The 15,218-nt window shown below is 42.3% G+C and overlaps 1 protein-coding gene across 4 annotated transcripts in view; it reads left to right on the top strand.

Annotated features, from left to right (window-relative positions):
- Positions 1 to 15,218, top strand: part of PHTF2 (putative homeodomain transcription factor 2) — a 145,306-nt gene that overhangs the window by 89,310 nt on the left and 40,778 nt on the right. For all 4 annotated transcript variants that reach the window (XM_034765851.1, XM_034765841.1, XM_034765823.1 and 1 more), the window contains 2 exons: positions 4,257 to 4,458; positions 8,486 to 8,644. In XM_034765851.1, coding sequence (XP_034621742.1) covers positions 4,257 to 4,458; positions 8,486 to 8,644 — 361 coding nt within the window. The remainder of the gene's footprint in view (positions 1 to 4,256; positions 4,459 to 8,485; positions 8,645 to 15,218) is intronic.

Here is a 15,218-nt window from a genome sequence, read left to right as displayed (position 1 = left end):
CTTGCATTTTTTCCTCTATAGAGGAAATATTTTACATGTGTTTTTTTCCCCGAACACTTAAAATATTGTATATAATAATGAGTGTTATGTGTGTATGATGGTGTAACCCACACACCTACTGGGTGTAGTGTTCTGTCTCATCTAGTGGCACTGAGACCACCTAGAGAGAGAGATTAATGAGTCTGCTCTACAGCCTTAGTTAACAGCCATAGGCTTTTGGTTCATGCACTAAATTCCAGAGGTCCCAGGTTCGATCCCACCCACTGACAACCGGGGTCTGTCAGGTTACAATGGCACCTAGGAGCTGGGATTTTTCAATGCTTTTTTTTTTCATTTTAAAACCTTCATCTCTTTGTGTTAGTATTTTGAAAGAAATAAAATTAAGCAGTTTAACATATGTTGCCCAACAGTCTTGTCTTGCATCAGAGTTTAATTTCCAAAGATGACAACTATACTACTTTTAGAACAAAGTATCAGAAACGCCATTAAATGTATACAGTTTGGTCAAGAAGTGGGGCTGGCCACCAATCTAGTAGTTGTGCAGTGTATTTATACCAGGGGCTGAGAGCATTGAAGAGACAGAATACATACCTCTTGGAGGGATGTATTGCCTCTTATTGATTTCTAGCAATGTCTCTCTTCTCTGGCAAATACGCAGGTCAGTATTTAAAGGCTCTAGAAGTCCAGCATTTTCAGGCAGGAAGTTCACAATGCAGAATCTTTGAGAGATGAGTGTGGAGGAAGTGAGCCTCAGTGATTCTTCCAAGAAAGGCTGAAATTTACACAGTAACAGAATTCATGGTTTCCCCACCCAGCACTCTCCCCACATTACTAGTTCATTATGTTCTTGTATATTATTATAATGGCTGATTGAAGCAGTGGATCGTATTTACAGAAGTGGATGTATTGTTCTTGGAGTATATCATAAATTGAAATACATGATAGAGTGAAAACAGTTTTTATCAAATATATACATACATTCAGACCTAGATAATTTGGAAGTGTTTGAAACATGCATTTTGAATAGCAGAGTCCAATGTCATTAGTAGCTTGTAGAACATTCAATACTTGATTTTCATCCAGCGCAAGAAGGAATCTATGAAATTCTGACCCCATCTTGAATATCATTTTGGTGAGGGAAACCTTGCACAAATTGTATAATTTATTATTTATATTTTGATATTACCTAGAAATCTCAACCAGGTTGGGGTCCCATTGAGCTAAGCTCTGTACACATTCATAATAAATAAGTCAGTATCTGTTTCAAAGAACAGACAAAATGTAACACCTCAGTTCTGAATTTTGAACAACTCTAGGATTGGGTCAGGAGAGAATCTTTAAGATCAGCACAGATGAAAGTAAAGGGAGCAGACTATTTCTCCATTTACAGAAAGAAGATTTGCTCTTTAGTCTCTCCTTCCTTACTTCCCCCAATTTATGATAATGAAAATCTATCTTCCTGAAACCTTATTTAAGCCTTCCTTAACACTTTCCTCTAGCTAATCCAGAGAGGAGACCATCTCAAGTAATGCTTGGCCTGTCCTGTCTTTTGGTATGTCTGTAAATCGCAAGACACCATCATGTTCCTACAAGTGTTCATGTTATCCCCCTATACGTACACTTTATTCGATTTTTCACACATCATATAGTAATCTGTAATAGACATGTATTAACATTCTAATAGAGAGTTACACACGTTCCCCACCTCAGGTGAAATTTTTAAAGTACATTGTAGTGGGGGGAAAAAAATGAAATAATGTGGTTTTTGGGGAGTACTTTGGGGTTGCTCTTTCCCAGTACTTTTCAAGTTCAAACTGTTTTTTCTGGGAAAGGTCACATGAAGCAAGTGCATAATATTTTCCAGTGTGTCCAATTCCAGTTCCTGTAAACGTTTACAGGATGTTCAAACCTGTCTAGCCTCATCTTTGCAGTGAAAGTTGATCATGGGGAAAACCAGGTTTAGTTGAACCAGAACCTTTTTGAACTTTACAGGCCTATGAATGCATTTCGAATCAAAGTTGGAAGAATTATCACAACTGTACCTCATGCATCAGTTCAATAAGTCATGGAATAGCAGAGTCTCACTGGTTATGCTTTTGCATTTTTTTAAATCTGTGCGCTGTCTACAAGAACTGGTTTGAATTTTCATATTTCATTACTACTTATTTCATTTAATACTTTTGATGCTCTGTCTGCCAGAAGACATTTAATGACCTTTGGTTCTTTATTAATATACTGTACACAGAAAAAGGCTCTAAGGAATTGAATTACCTGAATATTATTTAACGTTTAATTGTAGCAAATTGTTTGTGGTAGACTTGATCAGAATTGAGCACTTAATTGTCTTGTATTATACTGAATTTCTACTAACTGTGTGTCTCATGAGATTTGCATTTCTTTTCAAACACTGTAGCTATGAAGAAGAAAAATACCAAAAATATTGTTTTAGTGCATTAAAATGAGCTTTTTCTGCCTCCCTCTTATTGTGACTATTTTGTCACTATTGTTCCTTTATCTTATTTAGCCTCTTCGTTGTTGGGACTTCCTGAAGCGCATTCTCTTGCAAACAAGTCCAGCTAGCACCAGAGGGTTGATTTCCTATGCTTTCTTTCCTATGCTTAATCATCCATTTTCCATAAATGATAGGTTTCATAGGCATCTCCCTTTCCATCTCTCTAGCCTACTCTTCATCTATTAAGTAAATAATTTCAACACTGTAGTTCAACACCAAAGCAAAATTTTAATGTACCTATTTTAGGTAGGGGTGTTCTGCCTCCCCAATGTGGCCCCTTAAATTTATTTCATACTTTTAAAGTTCAGATGACGGTTACTTGCCAACAGTAAGTTCTTCGAGAGGAGCCATAGTATGATCCAAATACTGGGAGATATAGTGGTGGTCCAGCTGCACCACCAGTTTCTCTCTCAATAAGGGGGATATACAGAAGAAAGAACTCAGATAACTTAATGTTTTACCTACCTTGTGTACACAGCCCTCTACTCCCACAATAAAGCTTTATGGTCTGGACATACACTTGTAATCCAGAAATCTAAAATGCAGCTGTTTACCTACTTCATATAGCTGTGTGCCACCTTGTCCTGTTACAAGATCTCCATTGCTCACTGGGTAAAGATTTTGATCCAACAGTGCCTATAAGACTTGTCCAAAGTGTGTCAACCTTAAGGGCTTGCAGGTCTGAGCTTTCTGCCTCATCAGTTGGTAAATTAGCCACCTGCTCTTTTTCCTTCACACATTCACCACCACCATCAGTTGGAAGCCATCATAGATACCAAGTTGTAATTTGGAAGTGCAGTCATCCAAACTCCACTGTTGTAAGCCTTTCTTTAGAGTTTCCACTTGTTGTTATGTCTGCTGCTTACTCAGAGATGTTGGTGTGTAGGATGGGAAGAGAGGGGCACAGGACGGGAGATTATTCTAAGAGTTGTAGAACTAGAATTATTCTAGTTTCTCTCTTTTTCTGTCCTGCCTCCTTCCTGTCTCCACTTAGTGTGTCATTTGAAATAGGCTGTATATACTTGTGCTACTCTTTTGTGCTTTGGAAGGGGAGGACTTAAGCCAGGGACTTTAACACTAATAGTCATACTGTTGCCAGGTAATATGGGAGACTGCAACAACCTGGATTATGCATTTGAAAATCTCCTAATTAGCATAAACTTTTAGATTGCTGATGAAGCAAAGTGAAGTTAGGCCAAAAAGTTAAACTTTTGGATAGCGGTTTTCATTTTAATTCAATATATAATTAATTCATGCTTCATGCAAGGGTGTGCAAGGAATATGAAATTTTAGTTTCAGTAAGTATCAGTTAAAAATTCCTGAGAATTAACAGCTATTTGGGCATACCTTTATGTTTCTGTTTGATACAAAAATGTGAACAGGGAAATGTATTGCATTCAGAACTTGCAATGGGCTTTGTCAAGTTGTTGTTATAAAGCCTTATTTGGTAAAATACAGCTTTTCTTGGTCTTTATCTCTTCTTTCAGTACTGTAATATATAATAATCTTTCATGTGCTGGATGTTTCATTTGGTATTCCAGATTCCTACAGTTGTAACAGATAAGCTTTAAATGGTGAAAAGTAGCACAGATACTACTGAATCAGATTTAGATTTCATTGTTGAGATGTATGAAAACTAGTAGTCAAAAATAGTTGGGGGAGAAGGGTAAGAGAGGACATAGACAATAACAGTCGTACAGTAATTTTATGTGCATGTTTGTTTTTTGTTTTGTTTTAAATCTAGATCAAAGAAAGCAAAGAATTCAATAGATAAATCAACAGAGACTGATAATGGCTATGTCTCCCTTGATGGGAAAAAGACAGGTAAAAGCAGTGAAGATGGAGTACAGACCCATGAGCCTCACTGTGAAGTGATTAGGCCAGAAGAGGGAGGTTGGAGCACAGGAACTGTGAGAAACACGTACAACAATCACAGTCCTCACAAAGTAAGCATGGTTCATTGTTTCGTAACTAACAGTAGTGTGTCCAATTATATGCACACCATATTGCCACAGCAGTTTGGATAGGTTCCCATTTATATCTTGACCCTGTGTTTTTTAAACTTAAAAAAAAAAATTAATAGGGCTTGTGTTAGGATACTAAAGGCCTAAGTGCAAGATCTAGTTCTGGGTTTCTTGCTCTTAAATTTTTCCTTATATTTTTCTCTTCACTGTCCTATCAATATTTTCTTCCTTCAAGAAGAAATCTCCACCAAAATCTCAGGGCAATATTTTAATAAAAAGAAATAAAAGAAAAAATATCTGCAGGTAGACAAAATGCACTGGAAGCAACTGAATTTTGCATAAAAGACTTGACATCTTTTTGTAGTGGTGACTGGAGTCGTCCTTCCTGGCAAAATGTGTTGGGAAATTACACACACATTGAACAACTTAGGCCATCCCAAAGGCAAAAATACTGCTTTTCAGAAATATTTTATTATATCTAAATTGTGGTAATTTATGCGAGTGCTACTTCATAACTATGTTGCCATAGACACAATGTGAGAACCCCAGTAGCACTGGTCACCCAGGATTGGGCAAGTGCATATCTACGGCTCAATTCCTACCACAGGAACCTCATTTTACTGACTTTTAGGTTCTCTGATTTTCTTTAACTTGACTCACCATGTGTCCTTGTATTTCTTATTTGTTTTAGCCTTCATGAGAAGGCTTTGCTTCTACCTCACCTGCCTCTGTTAGATTTTTCTCTGGAATGAGTCTGCTTCTCTGCTACAGTTGGACACATTTCACAGTAATGATGACTTCCAAAATTCAAATAAGCCCATACTTTCAAAGGGTTTCCCTGCCAATCGTCCGTGTTCATGGATTCTCCTTCCCCTTCTCTTGTGGATAAGTGCAAAGATCTGCAAGTGTTTTCTTTCCTTCCCTTCCCCATGGAAGTGAAAAGGCACTCTGAAATGCAGAGCGCAGAGGGGATCGGAGAGAAGAAAGATAGTCAGAAAGCAGAGCATAATGAGGAGGAAGGATGTGTTGCTCAACATGGAGCTTGGCTGGTTAGGTCTGATAGCTCTCAGTTCTCCTATTTCACCTTACTTCATTCTCCTCCAAAACAACTCTACCATTATTGGTACATGAAGATTTGGAAGTGCAGCATTTAAGAAAAGTGAAGGGAAGCAAATGAGGAGCAGCCTATTATTCTACCTCCTAGAAGGTAATGATAGTGGTAAAACAGGAATTTTTTGCCTAAGGAAAGTTTGAGAGACACTGGCTTCATTCAGTGAGAGACATTTTTAAAGGAGGGACCCGTTTTGGGGTCTTCCATAGATAGGATCCATAGAAAGTGCAACATATGTACTCTTTCTGTACACCTACCTCAGGTTTTGATACACTTGGGCAAGTGAGATTTAGAATATTTGTATACGGTAGTTTCATGCTTATCCTTGATCATGTCCCTTGATGTGCATTCTACTGATTGGCACACTTAATTTGTAATTACTGTAATTTAGGATGCTTTCACTGATTTATCACTATCTGCTCTGGCATCATAATCGTCATTTACAGTATGTTGAAGATAAAATAAGACTTGTGAAAAAGGTTCTGGAAAAAATCAGTTTCCTCAATGTGCTTTATATTGCTTTTCCTCAGTCAAATGGTGAGCACGTTTTTGAAGTTCCAAGCTCTCATAACACTTTTTATACATGCATAAACAGTTTTCTGGATAATTATAAATGTATCTAATCTATTTGGAAAAACAAAGACCTCTCTAAATTTAGAATAAATTATGAAAAAAGTCATGTTGAGGTAAATTAATTTCTATAGAAATATAAACTACTTATGTGGCATTTCTCATTATACCTGTTAACATCAGAAAAAGGAGAAGTATTTTTCATTATTTATGAAAGAAATCAGAAAATATTATTGACACACTTGTTGCTAAATCTTGCTAATTCAGCATTTTGAAGTCTGACTATTTTAAAAGCTTTTGTTGAGTAAGGAGTCTAGATATTTTGCTTCAAAGCAGAACTCTTGCAGCTAACAAGAAAAAAAATTCAGAAAACGGTTTATGAACAAACAATTTTAAGAGCAGATAATATCCATTACTATAATTTTAATGAATGATTTATCGGTTTAATATCTAATTTGAATGAAGTTGCCTTTTATTCCTTTAAATAATTTTGTTAAAAGAAACTTTGAGAATGGCAGAGTTCAATAAGGATGCACAGAAGCATTCACCTTTTGCTAAATGCCTGCAATATTATTGTAATTTGGAACAACAAACACAGTATTTAAAAAGACAACCAGTATTGGCAGTATATTAAGGTGACAAGCAACTCTCACCTCATGCTGTGGCAGACTTGCCCAATTTTCAGTAATCAAATGCTAAACAGCTCAACTGTTGAAGACCTCATAGGCGCCAACTCCATGGGTGTTCCGGGGCTGGAGCTCCCCTCCCCTGGGCTCCCTCCTCCTCCACCTCCTCCCCTGAGCGCGCTGCGTCCCTACTCCTCCACGTACCTCCCAGCGCTTCCCATCTTAGGTGGCATAGCAAGCTCCAGGAGTGGGGGGAGGAGCGGGAGCGTGGTGCGCTCAGGGGAAGAGGTGGGGCCAGGGCAGGGATTTGGGAAAGGGATTGGAATGGGGAAGGGGCAGGGGTGGAGTCGGGGCAGGGCCGGGCTGGGGGTAGAGAGGGGTCGAGTACTCACCGGTGGGAGCAGAAGTCGGCGCCTATGGAAGACCTAATCAGACTGTAAGCCCAGTGCATTTAATAAAGCTGTTTAATTCTCAGGCCTAGCCAAAGACTTCTGTGCATTGCAGGTGATGGGGAAGCAACCTGAACCAATACCCTTCACTACAAACAATGGCCTGATGCCTGATTTGCTGGAAAAAAAGGCATTACTGCAAATCCTAATTTTTGCAGATTTGTGAGACCCAGTCATTGCCACAACATTATTCTAAACCCTGATTTCAGGACCACCCACCCAAAGTTGCAATCCAGTGGACAAAATAAACAATAAGTTTAGCATGCCACCCATGCTCATCCCAATTAATTGTACTCTGTGCAATGCTACCATGTCACTACTTCAAAGTCCAAAAGGTACATGCACAACCAGCGAAATCGCAATTACCCAGTGAGCAACATGTAAACCCATACAAACAAATGCAACAGTTGTACTTAACATTACTTATGCAGCCATTAATCTGTAGGAGAGTAGGCAAATGGTCTTTATGACAAAACAACAATCAGCTGTTGAATGCTTCTTTCACTGACCGTGCACTAAAGTAAAAATCTCCTTGGAAATTTAGAAATTGGAGGGCAGAAGCCAAAGAGACTTTCATTGTTGTCCTTTATGAAACTAGTATATTTTTCTAAAAAAGAAACCCTTTAGAATGAAAACTGAAAGTTTTTTGGTCCCTCCTACCATTCTCCTTTTGTGGGGGCTGCGTCTACATTAGCGTGAAACCAGGGAATGATATATGCTCACAGTCCAAGCATTTCATAGTTGATTACTGGCTTACACTTCTTTGGGTGTGGGGGGAGAGGTGGTAAAAATAAATTTAATTTTAAGGTTGGAAAAAGCTGTCAGTAATGGAAATTACTGTGTTTGAGAGGACAAAACCAAGAATAGAATGTTGCTTTCTTTTCTTTTGAGTCGTACACCATTTGGGATTGCTGTGATTTCACCTAAAACATCACTTAGAACATGAATATCTTGAATCCATTCTGCAGTATAGTATAAATTAGCCTGACACACGACTACTGTGCAATGATTAATCACCTACTTTAGTATGTTATAATCTTCTATTGTATATCACTTCTAGTACCACATTTCCATGTAGTCAATAACCTAAAAGAGGGAAACTGTTTTCTATGCTCTACTCAGCAAAAAGGGATTATTAAATATTTTAATTAAAAGAATTGATGAGAAAATTGATTGCAGTATTTAAGATGAATTAAAAGACCTTTATGAAAAAATAGTGTGATTTACTAATAGTAAATTGTTAATTGGTCTAGGATACACACAGGACAGTAACAAATGTATCTGATGAAGTTTCAAGTGAGGAGGGACCTGAATCTGGATATCCCTTACGCCGTAATGTAGAACGTGCTTCTAGTGACTGTGCTCTTCGAAACAGGAAATCCCACCATTATAAGAAACACTACCCTGTGGAGGTATGTTCTTTTCCCAAAAGTCCTTTTTGTAACTGGTTTGCCAACATCCCCTTTGAACTTATTTCTTCTGAACGCATTCTGGATCACTGGAATTTAATGGTGATCTTGTCAATATTAATAATTCATGACGCTTGTTAAAAATATTCCTGTGAAGTAACAGTCTTTGGGAATCATTGCGATTTTGTTTGCACAAGAGTCACTTTGAATTTAGCATGTTTTTCACTTCTTGGGGGCAGGTCCACAATATGGATAATTGGTCTGTTGCTATGCTCTTACACCACATCCCATCAGAGCTTTGCTGCTTTCTATTTTGCCTTCTAGAAGCAACCCCATTATGCAGCAACCACCTCCTTTGGAGGCACATGTATCTAAGAAACTAGTGGTTTCCTCTTATGTGAGAAAGAAAGCTTTCTTGCCGGAGATTTGGCAGACTGTTTTTCCAGCAATCTGTTTGCACTTTTAGTCATTACTGTGTTGATGCTAGTGCTTTCTCCATGGGCTGGTCCCCACTTAGTCCGGACTTCGGACTAAGGTACGCAAATTCAGCTACGTTAATAACGTAGCTGAATTCGAAGTACCTTAGTCCGGACTTACCGCGGTCCAGACGCGGCCGGAAATCTCCCCCCGTCGACGCCGCGTACTCCTCTCGGTGAGCTGGAGTACCGGCGCCGACTGTGAGCACTTCCGGGATCGATCCCAGAACATCGATGGCGTGCCGCCGGACCTGCCGGTAAGTGAAGACTAGGCCCATGTCATAGTTCAGACTGCACCCCCGCTTCTTTCACCATTGTCTCCAGTAAGTCCATTAGCCCATATGAGGGGAACTCTGAGCAGACAAGAAAATTTGATTCTACCTCCAAGTTCTATTGTGAGAGGATCCACCAATGTGGATGTTCTCCTAGATATGAGTATGTAACATTCTTTAAAAAGGTTAGTTTTTCAATTACTCAGAATATGCTGTATGCTATTGAAGTCACAATTGTTGCTGTTGCATGGCAGCAAAAGAAGTTCAAGTGTTCTGATTTAAAGAGCTACATAGTGAAGTCAAAGAGCAGAGCAGCAACCCAGCAGCCCCTTATTGGTGGAGTCCTTTATAGAAATGAAATTCAGATGTGGGGAACCAAATGGAAATAGAATTCTCGGATAACAACATGTATCATTTTGCTGAAGGCAAGCAGGCTTCAAAGCAAACCAGTGAATACTTAGTATTCCAGCTAGGGCTGTCAAACCGTTAAATAAATTAATTGCGATTAATCGCAAGATTTAAAAAATTATTGTGATTAATTGCAGTTTTAATCACACAGTCAATAATAAAATACCATTTATTTAAATATTTTTGGATGTTTTCTACATTTTCAAATATATTGATTTCAATTAAAACACAGAATACAAAGTGTACAGTTCTCACTTTATTTTTATTACAAATATTTGCACTGTAAAAAATAAACAAGACGGTATTTTTCAATTCACCTCACACAAGTACTGTAGTGCAAGCTCTTTATCATGAAAATGTAACTTATAAATGTAGATTTTTTTTTTTTTTACATAACTGCACTCAAAAATAAGTGCCTGCAAGTCCACTAAGTCCTCCTTAATCAGCCAATTGCTATGACAAACAAGTTTGTTTACATTTACAGGAGGTAATGCTGCCCGCTTCTTATCTACAATGTCACCTGAAATAGAGAACAGGTGTTTGCATGGCACTGTTGTAGCTGGCGTTGCAAAGTATTTACATGCCAGATACGCTAAACATTTGTATGCATCCAAAGCAGTGTGGACTGACTCATGTTCATATTCATTATCTGAGTCAGATGCCACCAACAGAAGGTTGATTTTTCTTTTTCGGTGGTTCAGGTTCTGTAGTATCGAATTGTAGTGTTGCTCTTTTAAGATTTCTGACGCCATGTTTCACACCTCATCCCTCTCAGATTTTGAGAGGCACTGTTGTTGAACTGCTCCTTGCTGCTGTCACACCAGACAGAGCAATGATTTCCCCATACTTAAGGAGGGTAAGCACAGTCTACACAATAGCATAATTTGCCCATCCCAAAGCAAGCACACCACCCACGGGAGCCCAAAAATGGTGAGTAAGCACAGGGTCCAGGGGGAATGATTGTTTCATGGCTGTACTGTCCCCTGGGTTTCTGTGCCTTGGGGAGAGCCAACAGCTGCAAGGGGCCCCTACACTGAACACTGTCCCCACATTTTTCACAGGAGTTCGTCCTGGAAGATATCTCGCTGCTGAGGGTGACCTGGGAAGCAAGGGAGGGTCTTCTGCTACAATGTGGCTTCTGCCCTGGCCCATATGCAGCTTGCCTGTGTGCAGCAATGGTCCCCCCTGCCCTTCATGGCACAGTGGTGTGGACATGTTAACCTGACTGGGACACGGACCACAGTGGCTGTCCCAAGAAACCTGCGCAAGCTCATTGCCCAAATTCTGGCTGAGACCTTTGAAGAGATCATTGAGGCAGATTACCATGATGTGAGAGAGCACTTCAATGCCCTATTTTGCATCTAGGCATGCATGCAGCCCTAACCCTCCTCGCCCCAAGAGCCTGCACCAAATAACTTCCTTCCCAAAATAAAAGCTGCTTACTGGGAACCTCCTCTGCTGTTTGTCCTTCCCCAAGCACCAGCCACCGTGACTGGCTACCTTCCTCCTGGCTTGAGAACAGCGCCTGGCTGCATGCATCTAGGGATTCCGGGGTGTCTTCCTCCGCCTCAGCACCCTCGCTCCCGCTGTGCTCCTCTTCCTCCTCCTGCCTTGTTGAACTGGGTTCTGAAGTGTCCATGGTGGTACTCGGAGTGGAGGTGGTCACCTCCAAGTATCGTGTCCAGCTCTTTGTAGAAATGGCAGGTCGCGGGGGCAGCACCAGAGCGGCGGTTTGCCTCGCGGGCTTTGCGGTAGGCATTCTGCAGCTCCTTCACTTTAACCCTGCAGTGCAGTGTGTCCCAGTCATGGCCCCTTTCCATCATGTCCCTTGATATCTGCCCGAAGGTATCATAATTACTAGGGCTGGAGCACAGGTGGGACTGGACAGCTTCCTCCCCCCAAACACTGATGAGGTCCAGCACCTCGCCATTGCGCCATACTGGGGATCACCTGGCGCGTGGAGGCATGGTCACCTGGAAAGATAAGATGCGCTGAGAGCACTCCACGCTTGGCTGAATAAACGGGGGATTTTCAAAATTCCCAGAGAATTTAAAGGACGGGTCTGACAGTTGGTCACCTGAGGGCAGGGCAGTAGAGTTCAAACTGATGACCAGAGTGGCTAGAACAGGCATTGTGGGACACTTCTGGAGGCTGATCAGAGTGCATTAACAGACCAGGGCGTCCACACTGGCGCCACAGTGCTCCAGCGGGGGCGCATCAAACGTTATTCCACTTGCCGAGGTGGAGTACCAGGAGCGCTCTAGCCGCAGAGTCAGAGCACTCTACATGCCTTGCCAGTGTGGACGCATCGTGAGTGCACTGGGCTGCTTTAATGCGCTTTAACTCGCAAGTGTAGCTATGCCCTTAGTCATATTAGTGTGTTTTTCTTGGTGATTCTCTCACCGGGTTTAAACCTAGTTCTTCATATGGGACAGCGATCACTAACAATGATTCCCACTGCTCTATCTTGGCGAGGCCCATGTTAAAGAGCATTGTGTGATCTGCAGATTATTCAAAAAATGGACTCCAGTGGCTCGGGACCTTCGCCTGAAACAGCACGTGCTTGAATAGGCCACATGGAGGGCCTCCATACTGAAGCAGGCATCGGGTTGAAGATCACCCTCTGCTTCTGAGAGTGCTGCTGCTTCATGTTCCAGAGAAGGTGCCTCTCTGAAGAAATGGAGGCGGTGTTCCCCATTGACTGCACCAAGGAAAAAGTCACATAAGACCAATTGAGGCCATTCCAGGTCTCAGGGTGACTCTTCCAGCTCCCCCATGGAAGGTATGGACTGGCACAGAGTTGGTGCAGCATGCGGGATGGCATGAGTATCTCTTATCCTTCTCCAGTACCAAGTAGGCAGGTTAGAAAACCTTTATTATTGACTCCGCTTCTGGCCCCTGGGCATCCGTTGAGTCCAGTACCATGTTGGCAGAGTACCAGGCAGCTACAGGCCACCTCTGCTTTTGGGTCTAGACCTAGTCTTTGGCCCAGAACTTTGCCAGGGCTGCATCATCTATAGCCCCATTGTCTCAGCAAGCCGCTGAACCCTCTGATCTGTTGTCACTGCACCTTAATGTTCCCTTTCCACAGGTTGTGGAAATAGGGCCAGTACTATGATCAGTACATGGGACCTCGGTATTGGGAATCTCCTCAGCAGCACTACAGTTGGCACTGCAAATACTTCCGTGGCAGCTTTCACTACCCTTGATGTTAGTACCACCAAACACTCCGGTACTACTGCTGACTTCACAATTGACACCACTTCCAGCATCAGCATGGTCAGTACTGATGGTACCACTTCCATCTGCAGTACTGCTTCCTGGCTTTTTCTGAGTCAGACTGGTTACTCGCTCCCTCTGGTCTCAGTCCACTCTTACCCCAGAATTCCAAAGCTCCTTGGCATCTGAGACTGAGTCATCATCCTCCCACTCTCCATCGTCTGACCAGCCTTGCAGGTTGTTGATGAATCGTTATGGGTAGCAGGATTGGCGCCCATCTTGTGGTCGAGATTCAGGCCGCTGGCCTCATGCCTATTGTCCATCAATGCCTTATCCATGCCAGTAACCTCCATGGAATCTGTGAGATGCTCCTCAGTTGCAGAGATCCCGCTCTTAGTCTCACTTGAAGGCAAGATCAATGACCAGGTCTGCAGTGGTGGCCATCGATCCGCCGTAAGCCCAAGCACCAGAAGTTCTCCTTGTGAAGCCTCTGGAGTCGTCAGCCCTGGAACAGGATCCTGCTTTGGCTCAGTTAAGGACCTTGACAGAACAAGGAGCAATGGTCTCAAGTTGCAGTGGGGGAGGTCCAGGTTGGATATTAGGAAAAACTATTTCACTAGGAGGCTGGTGAAACACTGGAATGCGTTACCTAGGGAGGTGGTGGAGTCTCCTTCCTTGGAGGTTTTTAAGGCCCGGCTTGACAAAGCCCTGGTTGGGATGATTTAGTTGGGAATTGGTCCTGCTTTGAGCAGGGGGTTGGACTAGATGAGCTCTTGAGGTCCCTTCCAACCCTGATATTCTGTGATTCTATGATTCTCTGCTTCATCTCTGGATGATTCTGTGCTGCTTTTCTGTACTGAAGAATTTTAAGGTGTATCAAGACTTTCTGCAGTGTGTAGCTGCTTCCCTCAGTAGCCAAGTGGAGTTTTTCCAAAAGAGCACCCACAAATTAGTGGATGTCTTGCAGCCATTTGACCTCAAACTGGCTAAGGGCCTCTGGATCACATTGGCTATTTCGTTCCCATGCCTGGATTTGAGGGATTTTACTCCCATCTGGCCCCAAATTCCCTAGTTCTAACTGTGGTGAATGTTAGACCTCAGCGGGGCAGGTTTAGGTCTATCCCCAAGGATCGGGACTCTAAATGAGTGGACCTCATGGGCAGGACACCTCCTCTTCCTTACAGATGCGAATTGCTAGCCAGCAAGCCTTGCTGTCCATGTATGATTTTGTTGACTCAACCGCTATATCAAAATTTGCAGACCAACTGCCCGAAGCCTCATGAGAGGAATTCTGGGTATTTGTCACTGAAAGCTGCTTGGTGACTAAGACATCCTTGCAATTTGTGCTGAATGTTGCAGACACCTATGCCAGAGTGGTGGCCTCCGCAGTCACCATGAGGAGGACTTCCTGACTGCAGAATTCAGGCATTGCCCTGATGTCCTGCGAGCCATTAAGAATTTTCCCTTTGGTGGCCAAGTGCTGTTTTTAGACAAAACTGATGAGATCCTGGAGGGCTACCCTGCAGTCTTTAGGGGTGTACACGCTAGTGGGAGAGAGGCATCACTACGGCATTCAACAGCAGCAGAAGACTTCTTTGTCCAGACCACTGTTCCAATCGTTGCTCCTCTCTCCTTATCTCCCCGCTTTGGGGACAGGTTAGCCTGCTTTCACAATGCTTGGAGCTCAATTACCACTGACAGCGAGATGGGTTATGCCATCCAGTTCCTCCCCACATCCTCCCTCCCTGCCTCTCTTCAAGGACCCCACTCATGAGATACTGCTCCTCAAGCAGATCCGTGCTCTGCTGGCTTTGGGAGTGGAAGAGGAGATTCCACCAGAACACCAGGATCACAGCTTCTATTCCTGGTACTTCCTGATACTCAAATCCAAGGAAGGAGCAAGACCCATCCTCTACCTTTGCAGCCTCAACAAATATATCAGGTACATGCGGTTCCAAATGGTCACTCTATGGACTACAGTAACTCCTCACTTAAAGTATCAGAGGGGTAGCCGTGTTAGTCTGGATCTGTAAAAAGCAACAGAGAGTCCTGTGGCACCTTTAAGACTAACAGATGTATTGGAGCATAAGCTTTCGTGGGTGAATGCCCACTTCATTCACATGCATGTGATGAAGTGGGCATTCACCCACGAAAGCTTATGCTCCAATACATCTGTTAGTCTTAAAGGTGCCACAGGACTCT

This window comes from Trachemys scripta, chromosome 1 (assembly GCF_013100865.1).
Source record: "Trachemys scripta elegans isolate TJP31775 chromosome 1, CAS_Tse_1.0, whole genome shotgun sequence".
Lineage (NCBI taxonomy): Eukaryota > Metazoa > Chordata > Testudines > Emydidae > Trachemys > Trachemys scripta.
This window is presented reverse-complemented; position numbering and strand designations above follow the sequence as displayed.